Source organism: Pecten maximus, unplaced genomic scaffold (assembly GCF_902652985.1).
Source record: "Pecten maximus unplaced genomic scaffold, xPecMax1.1, whole genome shotgun sequence".
NCBI classification, from domain to species: Eukaryota; Metazoa; Mollusca; class Bivalvia; order Pectinida; family Pectinidae; genus Pecten; species Pecten maximus.
Genome location: NW_022979770.1, coordinates 1 through 21,885, shown reverse-complemented (window position 1 = coordinate 21,885; position 21,885 = coordinate 1). Strand labels below are relative to the sequence as shown.

The window sequence follows — 21,885 nt, the reverse complement described above, 5'->3', positions numbered from 1 at the left end:
TCCGCGGTAGCGTGGTTAATTGTTCACCGATGGAAGTTTTGCCGAAATCATAACGTTTTCCTGTTGATCACATCCCACTGGAGGTGCCCAAAAAAGATCCGAAGCTCCTAGCAGCTCTAGAAATGACGTCAGAACTGCACGTTGACCGTCACCATATTCCGTAGTATTGTAACCACGCCTCCGCGGTAGCGTGGTTAATTGTTCACCGATAGAAATTTTGCCGAAATCATAACGTTTTCCTGTTTCTCACATCCCACTGGAGGCGCCCAAAAAGATCCGAAGCTCCTAGCAGCTGTAGAAATGACGTCAGAACTGCACGTTGAGCGTCACCATATTCCGTAGTATTGTAACCACGCGTCCGCGGTAGCGTGGTTAATTGTTCACCGATAGAAATTTTGCCGAAATCATAACGTTTTCCTGTTGACCACATTCCACTGGAGGAGCCCAAAAAGATCCGAAGCTCCTAGCAGCTCTAGAAATGACGTCAGAACTGCACGTTGACCGAAACCATATTCGTAGTATTGTAACCACGCGTCCGCGGTAGCGCGGTTAATTGTTCGCCGATGGAAGTTTTGCCGAAATCATAACGTTTTCCTGTTTATCACATGTCACTGGGGGTGCCCAAAAAAGATCCGAAGCTCCTAGCAGCTCTAGAAATGATGTCAGAACTGCACGTTGACCGAAACCATATTCCGTAGTATTGTAACCACGCCTCCACGGTAGCGTGGTTAATTGTTCACCGATAGAAATTTTGCCGAAATCATAACGTTTTCCTGTTGATCACATCCCACTGGAGGCGCCCAAAAAGATCCGAAGCTCCTAGCAGCTCTAGAAATGACGTCAGAACTGCACGTTGAGCGTCACCATATTCCGTAGTATTGTAACCACGCGTCCGCGGTAGCGTGGTTAATTGTTCACCGATGGAACCGCGCGTCCGCGGTAGTGTGGTTACAATACTACGGAATATGTTGACGCTCACCGTGCAGTTCTGTGTCATTTCAAGAGTTGCTATGAGGATCGAATCTTTTTTTGCATCTGCAGTGGGATGTGATAAACAGGAAAACCTGCTCATTCCGGCAAAACTTCCATCGCTGAACAATTAACCGCGCGTCCGCGGTAGCGTGGTTACAATACTACGGAATATGGTGACGCCCATCGTGCAGTTTTGACGTCATTTCTAGAGCTGCTAGGAGGTTCGGATCTTTTTGGGCACCTCCAGTGGAATGTGATGAACAGGAAAACGTAATGATTTCGGCAAAACTTCCATCGCTGAACATTTAACCGCGCTACCGCGGACGCGTGGTAAGAATACTACGAATACGGTGACGCTCACCGTGCAGTTCTGACGTCATTTCTAGAGTTGCTAGGAGGTTCGAATATTTTGGGTACCTCCAGTGGGATGTGATAGACAGGAAAACCTGCCCATTCCGGCAAAACTTCCACTGGTGAACAATCAACCGCGTGTCCGCGGTAGCGTGGTTACAATACTGCGGAATATGGTGACGCTCACCGTGCAGTTCCGATGTCATTTCTAGAGTTGCTAGGAGGTTCGAATATTTTTGGGCACCTCCAGTGGGATGTGATAGACAGGAAAACCTGCTCATTCCGGCAAAACTTCCATCGGTGAACAATTAACCGCGTGTCCGCGGTAGCGTGATTACAATACTACGGAATATGGTGACGCTCACCGTGCAGTTCCGATGTCATTTCTAGAGCTGCTAGGAGGTTCGGATCTTTTTGGGCACCTCCAGTCGAATGTGATGAACTGGAAAACGTAATGATTTCGGCAAAACTTCCATCGCTGAACATTTAACCGCGCTACCGCGGACGCGTGGTTAGAATACTACGAATACGGTGACGCTCACCGTGCAGTCCTGACGTCGTTTCTAGAGTTGCTAGGAGGTTCGAATATTTTTGGGAACCTCCAGTGGGATGTGATAGACAGGAAAACCTGCCCATTCCGGCAAAACTTACATCGGTTAACAATTAACCGCGCGTCCGCGGTAGTGTGGTTACAATACTACGGAATATGTTGACGCTCACCGTGCAGTTCTGACGTCATTTTTAGAACTGCTAGGAGGTTCGTATCTTTTTGGCCACCTCCAGTGGGAAGTGATAGACAGGAAAACCTGCTCATTCCGGCAAAACTTCCATTGGTGAACAATAAACCGCGTGTCCGCGGTAGCGTGATACAGACCCGTGTACGTTCGCTGTTCCGTCTTAAACGCAAACGCTACGGAAGTGCTTCGGAAATGGTACGGTAACGCTACGGAAGTGCTACGGAAGTGCTACGGAAATGGTACGGTAATGCTACGGAAATGCTACGGAAATGGTACGGTAATGCTACGGAAGTGCTACGGAAATGCTACGGTAATGCTACGGAAATGCTACGGTTGACGCTCACAAATAATCGACCGTTTCTGAATAAATTATCTGGTTCTTATAAAAAGCGGATCCTAGACGAAGCGAACACGTAGAAACGACAGTGCAATGGTGTTTGATGGAGTGAATGTTGTATCGGGAAGTGGAAGAACGTTTTATCAAATTGTACTACTATAGAAAACCTCCGTATGCAAAAAACTGTACAACTTTTAGAAACCGGAAATATTAAGGTCATATAAGGATCTTTCAAATTTAGGAAAATTTATTATTCTCGACAACAAAAGACGACAGCATTTAATTTTAAAATAAAATCACTCTCTACACTAGCGCTGCGGTCGCGTATGTGTTGTCTCTGTGTGTCCGAACTTTATTGTTTTGTTTTGATGTATTTATCTATATTTTCACTGCATTTATTCACTGCATTTGTACTGATAAACCGTAAAGTTTAAGAAATCAACTAATTGAATTGAAAAACTTGTATCAAAGTGTTAATTTCGGTACAGGTAAACAGATCAAGATTTCTGAACACAGATTGACCAGGCTATGAATAGACCCGCCTAGGGCTAATTGTAAAAAGGAGAAACTGACCAGGTGTGGTGATGACTTATACACCTGAGCCCAGTGACTCCTAATCAAGTGTATATCCATGGCCATCAGGTGAAGTTGACGGTGGTGGGGAGGGGGATTAGTACCCATGGCAACAGGTTAGGGGGACAATTAAGTCAAGTACATGTACATGTCTGGCAAGTCTATATATAACAATCACTGGTACATATTACTGGTGTGTAAGCATTGACGATTTGTTTAAAAGTCTGATGTCGGATCAGAGGAAACTCTGGCAGGGGAGGGATAAAAACTAAAAACAAGACATCAATAATGATATACTTAAGAATATACAATGTACATGTGCAATCAGATACGTGTATATCACACGTCTGCAATGGAGCGGACTCTGTGTGTTTACTTGATAATGGATAACACTCTGAAAATCTTTATTAATGGACTTGTGTTGTGATCTAACCTTCAGTTGAGTGACAATCAGTAAACCTTTGCACCCAAGGAGAAGTGAGGAGTGCACGATAATTAGTTCACAACTGTGTTTTTTTTTTAACTTATTGTCACAAAGGACATAACCAGGTAATGCATTGTTTCAATATATAAAGACTTCAACAGTGTAGAGTGAAGAATCTACCTTTGAAATTAATTTTGATGTTGTATGCGATCATTTTAATCATTTACATGCTTCTATTAAAACACATCAGTTTGTGTCAGAGGCCTAATAATGACTGACTCAGGTGTACATGTACTTCATGTAAATATTTTGTCGGAAAAAATATTAATATTTTAAATTTTTATTGAATGTTAATTCACTAAAGTTTTGGCTTTTACATTGTTATTCGAAACTTGAAAGTTTCTTTTACAGTACATGTCATCTATATGATTTATACATTGTATGTTCTGTCGACAGATCTTGAGACATGTACAAATAAATGTACATGTCCAGGCTACATGTACATTACATTGAAGCCAAACATCTGGGAAAGGCCTGTTGCCAATGGCCAACTGGGCGCAATATGCAACCCTACAGCCTTGAGGACATGCATCCTATCACACCTTACCTGTAAGATGCTGATAAGATGCTGATCAGTCTAGCTCTTTTGTGTCTGGCACATGGTATACCTGGCCAGGTGACCTGTCCCCAATTAACCCCCGGGGTCCTATTATGGCTCATTCTCACTGAGCCAACATATAGAAATTTACCTGTATTACCAGGCCAACATGTCAAATTTTACACCTGAGTGAGTTTAAACTATAGTAGTAGCCTGTTCTTACTTTCATGAGAGAAAATATAAAAATGTCAAATTGAATATGACTTATAAAATGATGATTCACCCTCTCTTTTACATTTTTTTTTCAAAACTTTCCTTTTTGCCGATGATGGTAAATTTTGTAAAGCAGCACGTTATATTTAAGACTTCTATCCGATATTGACAGAGTCTACGACGGGTGTAAAACTTTAAAATGTACGTTTTATATATAAAAAAAATTGTTATATAACGTTTAGCAACAAAAGATATACAACTGAGTATCCCGACAGCTTGGGTTAGGAATCTCTAAAGAAAGAAACACATGCTTAAGACTTGGTTGTATGGGTCACTCCGAATCTTAACTTTTTATTTCATGTTAGATAAGTGGTTGGTAAGGTCATGCCAATCTACATATTTGGATTTTCAAAATGTTATTCGCTCTCTGTACATTAGTGCAGTCAGTTAGATTACTGCTCTGAAATATGGTCACCATAGCAAGAAACACTCGTACACCAGATTGAAGTTGTACAGGTTTTATTTTTTATTTATTATTTTTTGTATTTCTATGTTTTAAATCAAAATTAAACGATAATAGTCTATATTACATGTAAATTTGTACACAATTCAACTTACCTAGTCTGGTATGAAGGCATTAATACATATATTTTTATTCAAATCTGTACATAGTCTGCTTGATCGAACTTTTACAAGATACTACTTTTTAGTTCCACATCTTTTTTTTGACTAGGTCGAGTATCTCAACCTTGCTTTATCCCTGTAAATGCTGGATTATTGTAAGAAATTGAAATGTTCTTAAAAGAGTCCTAATTAATTTTAACTACCTTCGTCATGTTCCCGACAGTTTTTTAACGTTTCACTTGAGAGATTTATGTCGAACGAAGATTTGTTTTCAGAATTAGGTCTCTTGTTTACTGTTCATAACAAGATCTAGACTTACTTGATTGTCTGGATGATTTCTATTTTGGACATCAGTTCTATTTCACATGTGTATGCACTTTATATACCATATTTGCTCTTACTATGTAATTAATTTACTCTTGTTATACTTTATCAGAGACATATATATATATATATCACACATGTAATATATACGTCTCTGATTTTATCAATTTGTTATCAATTCTGTGATTAGACCTTTGGGTTTTAAAATTGAAATAAATAATGAATAACTCCAAAGATCACGATGACATTCTCATTAAAGTTGGACGTTTTATGAATCAGTCTATAGCCTTACCTGTAGGCTATAATTATCTCTTATTGTTCTACCTTTCACACCTATATCACTTGGTCCACAAAATACCTTACCTTTAGTTTACCTGTATACAACATGCTGTGTTGTTTGTATCATTGCTGACAATTAAGTCTAACTACCCTAGTTTACCTGGGTGATACTGTCTGGAGCATTTGTACCCTATACATGTAGCCTGACCAGTGCATAGTATATGAAACTGTTTTAAAGGTTAGACTATAGCACAGTAAAGGTAATATTGTTTATTTAACACGATCTTCATCTTGGTTTCCATCGTAATGCGTCGACTACTACTAGGGTCCGCCATTTTTTATTACACTAAGATCGATGGACCATGTGACTTGACTTGTTTTTTGTGAGAGTGTTATTTTTTCTATACAAAGATACAGACAGATTTATTGCCGTATCTATGTAATTCTCACCTCCTTACATGTATAAAATCATTTGCTGTCGCTACATTTCTTTTTTGACGTTCGGTAAGTATATTTAACTAAATTTCGTTTCGATAAAAAATACATTCTGCAAAATTTTCTACCGAACGGTTATGAGACGGTCTGTGAGTGAAAATAGGTAAACGCAAATGCTACGGAAATGGTACGGTGAGTGGACGCAAACGGTACGGAAATGGTACGGAAATGGTATGGTAATGCTACGGCAATGCTACGGAAATGGTACGGTTATGCTACGGTAATGCTACGGAAATGGTACGGTAATGCTACGGAAACGCTACGCTTAAATCGGAACTGCGAACGTACACGGGTCTGTAACAATACTACGGAATATGGTGACGCTCACCGTGCAGTTCCGATGTCATTTCTAGAGTTGCTAGGAGGTTCGAATATTTTTGGGCACGTCCAGTGGGATGTGATAGACAGGAAAACCTGCTCATTCCGGCAAAACTTCCATCGCTGAACAATTAACCGCGCGTCCGCGGTAGCGTGGTTACAATACTACGGAATATGGTGACGCCCATCGTGCAGTTTTGACGTCATTTCTAGAGCTGCTAGGAGGTTCGGATCTTTTTGGGCACCTCCAGTGGAATGTGATGAACAGGAAAACGTAATGATTTCGGCAAAACTTCCATCGCTGAACATTTAACCGCGCTACCGCGGACGCGTGGTTACAATACTACGAATACGGTGACGTTCACCGTGCAGTTCTGACGTCATTTCTAGAGTTGCTAGGAGGTTCGAATATTTTTGGGCACCTCCAGTGGGATGTGCTAGACAGGAAAACCTGCTCATTCCGGCAAAACTTCCATTGGTGAACAATCAACCGCGTGTCCGCGGTAGCGTGCTTACAATACTACGGAATATGGTGACGCTCACCGTGCAGTTCCGATGTCATTTCTAGAGCTGCTAGGAGGTCCGTATCTTTTTGATCACCTCCAGTGGGATGTGATAAACAGGAAAACCTGCTCATTCCTGCAAAACTTCCATCGGTGAACAATTAACCGCGCGTCCGCGTCCGCGGTAGCGCGGTTACAATTCTACGGAATATGGTTACGCTCACCGTGCAGTTCTGACGTCATTTCTAGAGTTGCTAGGAAGTTCTGATTTTTTGAGCACCTCCAGTTGGATGTGATAAACAGGAAAACCTGCTCATTCCGGCAAAACTTCCATCGGTGAACAATTAACCGCGCGTCCGCGGTAGCGTGGTTACATCCCTTTCCTTCTACTTGCAACCTAGCCATCAATCAAACTGTCTTGATAGAATATACCACTCACTTAGCTGTTAACAGGATACAGTCCATACCCACCATCCAAGTTATCTTGATATTTAATAGTTCAATCGTCAGGCAGATGCAAGTAGAAAGTTTCTTGTACAAACTTTCTGCTTCCCACTAATGGTTGTAAATGAATTAAAACTAGAAAGAACATCAGGTTTGGGTGATAGCTAAGGTTTATTACTGTATTGTCATTGTAACGTAATATTGCGTAAATATCTTTCATTACATAATCTGACTAGGATTACATAATATTGCATAAAGGATTACGTAACATATTCATAATTAATACAGATACATTTAGAGGAAAACATGTAATAAACCATGTAGTAAACTGTCCTGGACAGAGGAACCTTAGCTTGACTCTCTAAACTACTGATACTATCACAAAGTCTACTTCTACATAACACACATTAATCTACTCTACAGATACAAATAACTGACATTTTCCAACATAAGAGAACTGATAATAAAGGGTGGGTGGGAGAGGTAGAGTTTTGAAGCTGCCGACTTGCAAAGCAGCAACCTACGTGATCTGTACAGTAACACAGAATTTTTGAAAGTGAACGTTTATCTGGGATTCCAATATACATATTAGAATTTTGGCTTGATTCAAAATGATTGGATGTTCCTTACCCTATCGAAAATTGTGTTGTGTCCCAGGGGAAAACACAACTGGGCCACCATTTGTTTACATCGCTACGTAGTATGAAAAAGTCCGAGAGGCTCGAAGGGATCGTAAATCGCGGGACTACGAGACATAGAAAATGTTACTTATATTCTAATAAAAACGATGTTAGAAGCTTACAAAATCACGATTATAGCAAAATTAATTTATAATAGGTTACCAAACCAGAGGATAAGATTTTCTAGCGCAATACCGGAAGTAAAATTTTGTATACACACAACCGGAGAAGAAACACGTGTGTAGCAGACCACGTAAGAGTGCTTCCTCTCACAATTAATAACATATTATCACAATAATACATACAAATTAAAATCTTGGTATATACCAATCAACTAGATTATAGATTTTAACCATGATTTATCCGTAACAGCATATTTAAATAATTACAACATAATGTTTGTTAATATCAATGTTAATGATAACAACGTTTTATTTTTAGATCCCAGACAGCATGGGTGTCTGCCACGCCCACTGTCTTCCAGATTATCATTGATGATGTTGAGGCAATACGTATGGCTAGTTATACTTCAAATGTGAGTAGCCTGAATGGAAAAGGCATTTTAAATCTGTCAGTTTTCCAAAAGAAAAAAAAAAGTAAAAAGCACATTCGTTCACAAAACGTTAAACTGATATTTCTTTGCATGCACAGTAGAACAATACACTAGTATATCGACGGAGTATTGCTTTATAGGCGTTCTTAGTTTAGATGTTAACTATTTTATACCTTAATAAAGTCAATGGTCAATCATAAATATTTTAAGAAATGTATGGCGGAAAGCATGAGCTGAACACCTTACTGTAGGCCCACTCCTCTCAGAAATAAATACAGAAGGCAAATCTTCCTTTAGAGCGCGATAATGAAGCATCACAATAATAATACATGTAGATTGAATTATCACAGAACGTTAAAAAGACACAGTGTTTTTACGAAGATGGTATACCTGGATCCGTCATCGTTCATTGACTCCTTGTGTAGTATAGCTTTGATAGAGCGACTATAACTACATAAATCACTGTTGTAAGATATCATCAGGCATAGCATCTGTTAAAGATATAGCATACAGCTATTACTTTCCTTTAATTACCAAAATTACTAAAATTATCTAAGCGGGAGACAATTGGAGCCCCCAGTTTAGTAATTATTCTTCCGCACAGCTGGCGGAGTGTTTTATGATACATTTTAAAATTCAACAACAAAATTAATATTTCAATTAAATCGTAATATTTTTTTATATTATTTTATGGTAAATGTGTTGCATAATTGTATTCTTATCTTAATAATGTTCTTTTGATCATCCTGTAATGACAGGCTAGTTTTCTAAAAAAAAACATTAGACTTGCAAAGGTACCTGCTGTAACTTTAGACTTGTACTTCTTCAATTTATTAGGAAACATAACTGAAATATACGGATTGAATGTTGATTTGCTCGATTTCTTGGGGGCGATGGAATGTTCGATTTCTCAAGGTGATGGAATATCTATCACCCCAAGAAACCGACGAAAGCAACATTATGTCCATAGAGTCTTTCCATGATAGACATAATGGCATGTTCGTATTGATCAAATGTTGCCCAGCCATATTTTCTTTGTATTAAATTGAATTTGTGATTTGTTAAGCTGATCAATCTAGGTTCAATGAACAAAGACGAGAAACTTTTGTGCTCAATTTGAAATGGTTTACATTTGTGAACTCGTCATGGATCGAAGTTGTGAACTCGTCATGGATCGAATAGTAAATTACAAAGATGTTGATATCTAGAAATTTCGGTAAAAAAAATAATAAGCAGTGGCAGCAATAGCTCCCATAAGTGTGCCTCTTCCTCGTAAAATCCGGTTATCAGACACGTCAGCAAATATTCAGTAAGTAATTTGTCGAGACATTTAAATGTATTGGCAGTACTAGCGTATATATACGGTTTATTCTTTATGAAAGCACTACGTTTATAGCTTCCGGGTGGATACCAAGGTGGGGAAAACCCGAAAATTTAGGAACGATTTGGTCATCAAAAAGCGCTATATTTGATTTCGCCCGTTTTGTATATCATTTATAATGAAAAAGGGCAGAAGGAGTTGGACGAGACAGTACCCCATGTTATGCTGTAAAGGTTAATAACGACCCACATAGTAAGGTAAGAACTAGACAGTACCTCGTGTTATGGTGTAATGGTTTATAACGACCCTAAGGTAAGAACTAGACAGTACCTCGTGTTATGGTGTAATGGTTTATAACGACCCACATTGTAAATTAGACAGTGGCCATGCTATGATGTAATGGTTTATAACGACCCTAAGGTAAGGACTGGACAGTACCCCGTGTTATGGTGTAATGGTTTATAACGACCCTAAGGTAAGGACTGGACAGTACCCGTGTTATGGTGTAATGGTTTATAACGACCCTAAGGTAAGAACTGGACAGTACCCGTGTTATGGTGTAATGGTTTATAACGACCCACATAGTAAACTGGACAGTACCCCGTGTTATGGTGTAATGGTTTGTAACGACCCACAAAGTAAACTGGACAGTACCCGTGTTATAGTGTAATGGTTTATAACGACCCACGTAATAATGTAAGATATATCACTATCGGTATATCGATATATAAAAGGTATGTATTCGATAAACGTGGCGCGGCAAGAGGAGATATCTTTAACAAATAGAATGATCTTGTCAAACAAATCCAACGCCAAACACCTACTGTTTATAGAAATTAATTTATTTAGGATCATGCTTGTAAAGTAAATAAGATGAAGTATACATTGACGTTAAAATACCTGCTATAAATTACACATTTTCTTTCATAATTAAAATCTTTAAACATCAGTCAAATGGAAATATTTTGTTTTGCATACCAGTATTTCATGTTTAATTCAGCGGTCGTCCTTTGTTAAATCTAAACAAGGGACTTTAATTATGTGATCGTAAGTTATAAGCACAATGCACATCCTTCTGATGGGTGTTTTAAAAAAATGTTTAGTTGTAGAATTGAAGCCACCAGTCTTAAATATCATAAACTGATATATAAGTAGGTCATAAACTCCACATGCTACTTGACATTTTGGTTATATGTGTAAAATAGAAATCCAATATGAGTCTGTACCTGTTCAATAACAATGATTCACGTTTTATGAGCTCTCTGACTGGTGTGTTACAGTAAAACTTCCTTGTTTATCAGGACACGGTACTGTATAATGTATTGGTCTATCACTCGTATTTAAAATACATGTGTGTATTGTGGATTGGTAGATCTTTAACTCTTTCTTTGTTGCAGTGTGCTATACAAATGTCTGCCATGTGGATGACGTTTATTCTGGCACTTGTGTATTTACTACCTGGTACGTAACGATGGCTAATTATCGTATTCTGTTATACTACTCCCTCTGTATTGAATTTATTTTATGGTATTATCTATTTATAAATATTCAACAGAACCGTTCGTATATGGGGAAGGGGTAGGGGGCATGATATTGATATATATGTATTGAAATGTAGATAATTGAATATAATTAGGCACCAGGATGTTGTAATTCGGCATGAGTGAATTCATCAAGCAATGCGAAATGCGTCTTTTTAGTTCTTTCCCTTTTATACTGGTATCATTTCATCAAGCAAAACAAAATGCGTCTTTTTAGTTCTTTCTCTTTTATATTGTTATAATTTCATGTTGACATAACGTTATCAAATACATGTAGGTGTGACGGTAATTTTTGATTGTGAGATGTATTTGTGTATGGAATCATTAAATACTTTTGAACTTATATTTTGGCTCGATTACAGTTTTGGAATGCTTTGCTATACAAGTATGTGTATTATGATGTTTATATTTGTTTTGAGGTAAAGTACAGTTGGGAGATTTCTAAATTCAATTTTACCTGGCGGTAAAGTCTTAGATATTTTTCTAGTCCTACTAGATCATCAACATCAAAGGACTGTTTATTTCTACAATTCAAAAACATTAAAATGAATTAATACGTCGAGATATATTTTCAGTTTATTGAAGAAGAAAAAAATGAATATACATGTCGTTTGTATTTTAAATTCATCGTTTTATGTGCTAGCTAGTCATGCTACATTTTGTTTGTGTTGCTAGTCATTTCATGTTACAATTTTTTTTTGCGCGGGTTCGCATGTCTTGTTTTCTGTTTTTATTCAATTTTCACTTAATGTAGAAATCGCCTGTCATGCCGGTCACGACCATCACAATCATCCCTTCCTTACAAAGTCCAAGGCCATGTCCTTTATTCCACAAAATCACTGGTTACATCGCCGGAGTGCTTCTACATGTCAAAATAACGAAGGTTACTGCGAAGCCAACAAGATGGAATGTATGGTAAATAACTAAACAGGAGATCTCAGAAACTCTTGGTATTAACTTTACTTACGTTTGTTGTAAATTAGGAGAAGGAATTAAACATAATTCATTATTGATTTTGTTAAATATCTCTCATGGAAAAAGCTTAACCAAAAATTGTCCAAAAGATGGTGGCTATTCACTCTGAAAACGCCACACACTTAGATATACGTTGTGCAAGTTAGAGTGAATATCTCCCATCTATTGGATAATTTTTAATTTCAAGACGTATCTACTTGTATTAAAGCACATTTTGATTATTGACATTTAAAATAATATATTTATTTCTAAATTTGGCCAAAACATCGCAGATGATTAATTGCGTGTGGTCTAATACTTTCAATAGCATAACATGAAGTTATCAGTCAATAATATTATTTCTTTCCAATAATTTCAGAATTATGTTGAATCCAACCGTGAACATTTCTGTAGCAAGAGCCCCAACTTCTGTGGAAGCGGCCAAACGTGCTACCTGTACACACCGTGTCCTGCCCATTTCGAATTAGGATGTACCGGTACCGTATTTTCCAGTTATGCACGCCCTTCTTTACCTTACTTATGAATTGAGATATGCTGGTATCGGTTTGAAACATTTTTGACATAATATACAGTACATTCATTACTTGATTAAGGATCTTGACGATTGTGTCGTTGAGAATACAGAAGACGTTTCATGATCGTGAACACCTGGTCGTGTTCTCCTTGTAATGTTTAACTTGGCTCCATGCCAATCTTGATTAAGTTCCTATTTTGGCCTTTGTTTATTGATTTGGAGTTGGAGTTAAGGTTTCTTTAATATTCTGTGTGGCCTTTTACTCTATGTTCCCGATTAATTAAATCTGCTTACTAGTTACAACATATATAATAGTGTTTACCCAAAATAAGCGGAATACACATCAGTCGAACACATGAGAGCATGTAGGTGAGAAACAAATGCTTAATATAGTCTAAGTAGATTACAGAAATTACAGAGACAACGTCCATATTGCTATAACGAAATCGTACATCTTGTTCGTACATTTCACTCAAATATACATTTGATTTCGTTCCATACACGATACCATAATACAACATTTCCTCATTCCAATGTCATGCGCAAACTGCAGTTTCCCTCGTTTCCTACAGAGAATGCCTGTCTCGGCTTGCCTTGTGAAAATGGAGCGACTTGTAGCAGACTCGGCGGATCAGCCTTCACGTGTTCGTGTACATACGGGTTCTATGGCAGCGTGTGTGAATACGGTAAGTTATCTATTATTTAAGCATTGATGTCATTCTTTTTTAGTTTCATCGGGGTATGAAACAAATTTTGTTTGCAAACTGTATGAATCCGCGTAGCGGATTCTTACAGAATTTTGCAAACAAAATTTGTTTCATACCCCGATGAAATTAAAAAATAATTGACATCAACGCTTATAATTAATTTTTGAAAATGATTTTCTAATTTAAAACATGTTTTATGTACAATTTTACTGGTTTTAAATGGGATTCTTTTTCTCAAATCAATACGCAACGTCAATTTTCGTATTGTGACGTCACATTTTTCGCGCCATTCTCGGAATTTCTTTCATCGACCAATCACATTTGAGTATTTACCATGAAAACAAAAGAAAAAGAATTATATACTGTTAAATAGTATTTGTGTTAGCATGGTTACTGTTCAGAGACTGAAGCTCGTGTGTGAATACGGTAAGTTATCTATTATATACTGGTAAATAGTATTTGTGTTAACATGGTTACTGCTCAGAGACTGAAGCTCGTGTGTGAATACGGTAAGTCATCTATTATATACTTGTAAATATCATTTATGCTTACATGGTTACTGCTCAGAGACTGAAGCTCGTGTGTGAATACGGTAAGTCATCTATTATATACTGGTAAATATCATTTATGCTAACATGGTTACTGCTCAGAGACTGAAGCTCATTTGTTGTAATAGGTTGACTCGCAAAGACAAATGAAACTAACATTGTTGTTTACAGGTGATTTATTGAATGACTGCTAAACTCTTGCGGTCCACAATATCCTATTATTCAAAATGAAATCATGTTTGGTGTTGTGGAAAAACACAGTGTATTTACTTAATATAATGGTGTAACAACAAAGATGGGGTACAAATTATGGCACTAATGATGAGCAAAAAATACATGCATTTGGGTACAGCACATATAGTTCAGCGTCCATCATCATCACATCCAAAGTCTCTGAACATGTTAACACGTAATGATGTACACAACACACAAAGTTATCATTTTGTGAGCAGCCAAATCATGGCCCCACATATGAATGCAAAATAAAAATGAATAATACTAATACTAAGTAAACTAAAATTCGGTATACATGACCCACACCTATATTATAATTAGTGAAAATCGAAATGGAAGCAATACGCACGACTTTATTTGTATTGTTTCACCCAATTCAATAAAGAAAATGTTTTGTAGTCATTGAGTCGATATAATTATTGTACGTACCTATATCAGCTCATAAGGACATAGGCTTTGTGAATGTAGTTACGGTCTTCTCAGGATTTAGTTTAAATTATGTTTTTATTTTTCAATGTTCATTTCACAATATATGTACCACATATGAATTATACAAAAAGGAATCAGAAACAAGTGTCAAGATACTTAAATAAATCTGACACTTATATATAAAGAGTCACGTTACATAACAGTATAGACATGATAAAACACACATTGTATCATAATGACAATAGAGTCTGTGAAAACATCAGAGTAAATTTGATCTAATAATTAAATATATTCTAATAAATAAAAAGGGGAAAAAACATGTAAGTGCTCAAAATGTTTTCGCTGCACGAGATTTACATTGAGTCAGGTTCTAGATATTACAGAATCAACAGGGGAGGTAGCCTCAAGTACGCTATAGTACATATGTGTTCCTTGGTATCTATGGTTACAAATGTGAAATCATGATCGTCTTATGATTTTAGTTGACTCCTGTGTGACCGCCCCCTGTGTAAACGGCGGGACGTGTAACAGGAACGCCTCCAGCTACGACTGTTCGTGTACCGCCAGATATAACGGAAGCACTTGCGAAACAGGTAAACTGGCCAGATATCAATGTTAACATTTTGAGCTTTTTACAGTTTTCAGACTTGATACATACCTAACAAACTATCGTAAATCAGAAATCGAAAGAAAATGTGTATTTATGAAAGTATACGGGGAATTCACAAAAATAATAACTGTGGCTGCCGGACCAAGTTTCACTGAAAATTAGTCCCACAATGCAACGACGGGTTTTACAGTCCATACAAAATGGAGAAACGCCGAAAGCGTGGACCTGGGAAAACGTAGACAGATTCTGCCCAAAAAAAAGACACAAAAATGAGTGGAATCGGCAAAATAGGAAAGGAAATGATTCGTAGGATCTTAGCGAGAAAAGAAAAGGGAATAGACTCGAATTCCGAGATTGCCGGACGTCTATTGGATTGCTGGTTAGCCGTTGAACATTGTCAACTTCACCGATCTAAAATTTTATCGATGTTTTGTTGTATGCATATTGCTACATTTTAAAATTAAGTATTCAAATGCAAACTATGATTGTTCATTTTGTTCAGTTATTGCGCAAATATTCTGTTGATATGTTTAAACGTATATGTGTAGCCTCGTTCTCGGCTCCGTGACAAATCTCGCGTTTAATATAAATGCGAAGAGTTATTTTTATACACTGATGTCTCAAGGACTCCCCCAGTCCAGGCCAGTGGTCATTTTAATGTTAGGAGAGCAAGAATGAACATCTTGGATTGCCATTAATACATATGAAACTAGAATTTAAGGTTGTTTGGAAGTATGTGGCTTTAAACCAAACGTATGGCGTCAGAACTGTTAGATAATGTTCCGCTTACTCATGTGATACTTAATATATCATTTGGAGGTAACATGGAATGGGGACTCATTAATAAACCATAATTGTCTCATTGATAAAATATCGATATATTACTTATATCGTGTAACGTCTGTTTTCACTAACCAATATTATATTTTCACAATCTAGCGTTTTAGTATTCTGTGATTCCCTGCCATTTGTCGGTGATTCTCATTCTCCTGTTGTCTGTATGTTATCGTTTGTATCGGTATATAGTGCGTTGTTTATGGGCATTGTTTTATGGAAGGTGTTGGTATATATTTAACCCATTGTAACAACACTGTAAAACATTTTAAAATACTGCCGGAAAAGGGCAACCAATCGTTTTTTTTCTTTCAAAAGCTTTGTACAATATAAATATCAAACATTGGATTGCCGAAAGCTAAACTTTATATTGAAATATATAGTTTCTCTTCCCTAAAGTTATTTCTTAGTTATGAAGTATGCAAATCACTAATATGAAGGTTTAATGATCTTTGTAGATTGTAGACCCGGACCAGCCGATGTCATTTTCATCATTGATTCCTCGTATAGTGCTGAGCAACATTTCAACGATTCCAAGGCCATTGTCATCGCCATTGTTAACAAATTAGCGATAGGGACCGACGACTTCCATGTAGGCGTGTTGAAGTATTCGTTTAATACTAGTGTGGAATTTTCCTTTAACAACTTCACCGATAAAGGACAAGTGTTAAGTGCCATTGATAAGATTACTCGGATAGCGGGACCATCCTATCTCGACACTGCTCTGGACAAGGCGAAGGAGGTGTGTTCAGTCTCTGATTCCAAATATGAACCTGAAAACATTCATTCTGTGATATTCCCTAATATGATTATTGGCAACCTGCTTCAATACGTTTAAAATGACATTTTTTGTGGCTTCTGAATGTTTCTCCACAGCTAATTCATAGAAAGGCAGTACAGTGCTTACATTTACAGCCATTAGCCGGTAAAATATTACTGTCTATATGACTACATTACAATCCCTTTATTGAGAAATAATTCTAATTCCCTAGAACGTGTGTCTTGCGAATGTAAATATATATCGTTGCAATCTATTAATGTAAGTATATGTGCTGTGTTGCAGATGTTTTCTAGTTCATCAACATTTGGGGCAAGGACCCATGTCAATCAGTACATCATTATAGTTTCGGACGGGTTATCTACCCTGAGAACGGAAGCCATACGTGACGCTCAAATATTGAGAAGTCAAGGAATTAGAATTTTCGCTATTGGAAACGGAGAGCAAGTTGATCAAACGGAACTACTGCAGTTAGCTACAGCTTCCCAATACGTCTTTCCAGCAGGCAAGGAAGATGACGTCACCAACGCCATCCTCATGGAGACTGTAAGCAATAATTGTACAGGTAAGTCTAACGTCACAATAAGTGTGAAACGTTCTACACTACTTAGATGTTGGTGATATATAATAAGATAATATATTATACAATTGTAATCTTTAGTAAGAGTGTTTCTAAAAATATGTATAACTTACTTCCCCTTGGTATTGTCCAACAGTGCCTAATAAAGTTTAAATGTCATCAAATTGCACGTGCGCTGAATGCATTAGTTTATTTTTGATTGTGAGGTGTTTAAAAGATGTAATTAAATATTGAAAAATGTTTCACGAATAAGCCTTCACGTGTTACTTGCATACATTAATATTTTACAATCAAAATTGCCTTTGGAAATATAGCTTAAATATGGTAGTCGTTTGATATCAGTTAATACATGTTCTATTAACAACCTCAGCCTTCGTCCTTGGTCGATGTTTTTCTCTGTTCCATCAAACCTTGTATATATGTATATCAATACGTTATGCATGTATAATGTCCATAATATGTAATAAGTATTATATATTGTCCATAGCATGAAGCATAATTTATTGAAGATTATTTTTTTCTAGATTGTTCACTTCACACGACGACGGACATTTTGTTTTTGGTGGATGTTTCTCTGTATCAGACTTCCCTACAACAAACACTTGATGCACTGAGGGACTTAATATACACCGCTCTGGATTATAATGCAAATACACATGTCGGGATGGCCACTTTTGATTTGACTGCTAAATTTAAATTCCATATCAACCAATATACTGAGAAAGATACGATCCTTCTCCATAGTCAGATCGGTCTAGCTACTACAAACCGGAAGTCTAATATCAGCGCCGCCTTAGCGTTTGCTCGTGAGACTGGTTTCAATAGTGCTCGTTCTGACGCACGGAAAGTTTTGGTATTGTTTTCTAGTGAGAGTTGGTCAGACCTGGACAACATCAGACAGCAGAGGCAGGCCCTGAACATGGACAATGTGACGGTGGCATTTGTAATGATCGGTCGGTCGGCAGACCTTGTTACTGCGTATTATGTTGCGGAACACGCAAGTCACGTGTTTTATATAGAAAACGACCCTGATTTATATCGATTTGACGCCCTTGTCGCCCAGACAAGTCACGTGGAATGTCCAAATGATATATTTGATATTAGGCAATAGATGTTTTAACTCATATTTAAATAAGATCCAGTTCTATTTGTCTGACGTTTTATTTGTTCATTACGTGACAATGAGTCATATGTAAATAAACACACAAGTACAATTATTAATGTTAACAGCAATGGACATTTACATAATTAAGGGTTAAAATGTCTATACGAACACATGATCACCTAATAACACGACATACCTACGAGTCTAAGTTCTAACTGAATAAGTCGGATGTTATCTGACATCTCCTAGTAACAAAAACAGCACACTAATAAAGTTAAATCCGGCATTAACTGATCGCTCAGTCTAAGGACGATAATCCTCTATCTCCCCCTAAGTCTTTGTGGAAAAGAATACTTAATCACAAATCATAACCTAAGACATTTCATTGTCAGAACACTTAGGAGGCTGTGTCTGGCGAGCGGAGAGGCGAGGTGGCTGAACAGTCACTGCAAATTCAGGCATAGTCTCAGGTCACGGTTTGGTAGATTCATCGCGCTGTCCAGGAGAGGTATCGGTGCATGTCAACGGTATTGCACTGGGAAGGATGAATGAATAAGGAAAATCGAACATAAATCTAGGAGAGGCTTCCATTGAAAGGCGGTCTATTGGTAAGGTAGAGTCCATAACATCAATGGGCGGAGTGGGAGCAGATGTAGGTGGCGGCTTCGGAATCGGTGGGAGGTCGGTGGAGTTGGTCCGAGTATACTCGGATGTTTGTATTGGAGTATACTTCCGGAGGAATTTCCTGTTCCTTCGACCCGAATGACCCACTGATTAAACTGTCGAACCTCAACAACCTTGCCAGACTTATCCCATTTCTTTGGATGGGGTCCTGTCTGATTTTGTAGCCGTACATGGTCACCGATCGTAAGTGGTGGAAGGCGCCTCGTATGTTCGGTCATTCTCTTTGCATCCCTCATAGGGCTGTTCCGAAGGGCTTCTTCTCTCTCGACGAAAGTTTCTTGCCATGTCCGATGGGGTTGGGATGAAATCCCTTATCGGATGGCAAAATAGACACATCGCTGGGGACAGCTTGTGGTCACGATCGGGTGTATTCCTGTACTGGAGGATTGCATGTTGAAACATATCGGTGTCCAGATTACCGTTGGGAGTACTGCTGTCAGCAATGAGGCATTTCACTGTTTTTATCCGAACATCAGCACGACAATTGTTGTGCGGAAAAGCGACGGAAGACAATCGATGATGGACACCCCAATCTTGTAAAAACTGTCTTGTCACGGTTGCAGTGAACTCTGGGCCTCCGTCGGATGCTAGCTCGTCAGGTATGCCACAGTTGGCAAATGTTCTTCGTAGGCAGGTGAGCAGTCCAGCTGCACCTCCAGAAACCCTTTCGACTATTGGCCAGTTGGAGTACCGGTCAACGATAACAAGATAACACACCTCTGTGTGTGAAGTAATATGCGCAGATGCACTGAAAAAGGTAGTCAGGTGACATCAATGGGTATGGAGGGGCATTCGGATTCGATGGTGTAATGCCATTGCAATGGTTACAATCCAGCCTGGTGTTGTTAATTGCGCGTGTAATGCCTGGCCAAAAGATTGATCAGCTCTTGAAGTCATCATGGATACTCTATGATGTGCGGAGTGTAGTGTTGCAAGTACCTCGTCCTGGAGGGAAGGGGAATTACGACACGGTCCTTGTAAAGGACTACTCCATCGCGTGAGTGGAGATCTGAACAAAACTGGTAAAAAGTACGCAAGTTTGGTGGATACGCATGGCGTGATTCTGGGAGTCTATCCTCGATCATGTTAAGGAGCTGAGTCATTGAGTCATCACTGGATGTGGCGATCCGAACCCTATCCCATGTGACGGCCCGTGAGCCGAGTGAGGAGAAAGTGGGTTCTGCTGCAGCTACCAAAGTGTCCTCAAAGTCGTCGGGAGCCTCAAATGTCCGAATCACAATAAGACTATCCGATGGGGTTGATACATCATCTGGAAGGAACAACAGCTCCGGCTCACCACAAGGATATCTAGATAGGCAATCTGCCGCAATGTTGGAATACCTTAAATATTGTGTTACGACCACTACTATCATCATTGGAATTACACAGCCTACCCCGCCTTTATATTTTGGGGTCGCTGATCGTAAGATGAATAGTTTGCACACTATAGGCTGAGACACCAACATAGTTCCCTTAATCTTTTTTTTAATGCAGCATGGTCTTATCCGTGTTAGAATGCCTTCACTACTTTTTGAATGTTTCCTTTTTTATAAATGAAATAAATACTCATTTATAAAACTTAAACGCTTTAAATGTTGAATTTAATTTGGAAGCAATCTTGTTTAAATATCTCCATTTTCCCGTGGAATTTAGCTCAAATATCTTTATGTTCAAATTTTCATCAGATCTAGCAACAGATTTTGATTTAGAAGTATGCATGTTTTCAGTGTATCAGTACTTACCTGTGTGTAACTGTATATTGGGAGAAGGTGTAGATAAGTTATCATTTGTGTCCAATCATTGTTGTGTTTTTATTAATCACTAGCGTAATTAGGACCGCCTTTGATGTTAGGCTAAGTGTCTATTGCCCCTTTCTGAAGGAGTCCGTACCCAATAACATACCTGACATACTATTTCCCTCCAAGGGATAAAATTCCATTAAAATGTCTGAAAACATACAATATATCAGGAGTTGTATTTTCTTCTGGAACGGTTAGGATTTGAATTACATGAAAGGGGGGTAACTCTTAGAGAAAACTTTAACATGATATCAGTTCACAATTCAGAACTTCTAAGACCACAGGGACTATACTTATATTTATTGACCGTGACATGGAAATTCGTGCTAAGTCCCTGTGTATAAGATGATTAATTCATCCATACAGGAAAATTGGTCCGAGACGACAGTATATATTCTATACTGAGGTTTGACACTCTATCTATTGGTTATCAGACTTCCTGTTCAGTATTAAGTAATGAGTTTAGACACTAAATGGGCTATAATTTGGTTTCGGACTCAGAGTAAAAGCCGATTACATACAGTCTTTATGTATTAAATAATCACATGAATCAGAGAGTGATTACATACAGTCTTTATGTAATAAATAAAGTAATCAAAGAAATAATAGAGTGATTACATACAGTCTTTGTGTATTAATAAACTAATCACAGGAATCAGAGAGTGATTACATACAGTCTTTATGTAATAAATAAAGTAATCAAAGAAATAAGAGAATGATTACATACAGTCTTTGTGTATTCAATAAAGTAATCATAGGAATCAGAGTGATTACATACAGTCTATATGTATTAAATAATCA

The 21,885-nt window shown here is 37.9% G+C and overlaps 1 protein-coding gene across 1 annotated transcript; it reads left to right on the top strand.

Moving 5' to 3' along the window:
• Positions 1-9,933: 9,933 nt before the first annotated feature.
• LOC117319186 (collagen alpha-5(VI) chain-like) lies at positions 9,934-21,241 on the top strand (the record flags this gene model as incomplete). Its single annotated transcript, XM_033874022.1, is given in 9 exon segments — positions 9,934-10,003; positions 11,144-11,207; positions 12,042-12,202; positions 12,621-12,738; positions 13,349-13,462; positions 15,177-15,287; positions 16,597-16,880; positions 17,202-17,481; positions 18,021-21,241. Coding segments are annotated over 8 exon segments (1,707 nt in total). The 3' UTR covers positions 18,608-21,241.
• Positions 21,242-21,885: the final 644 nt, after the last annotated feature.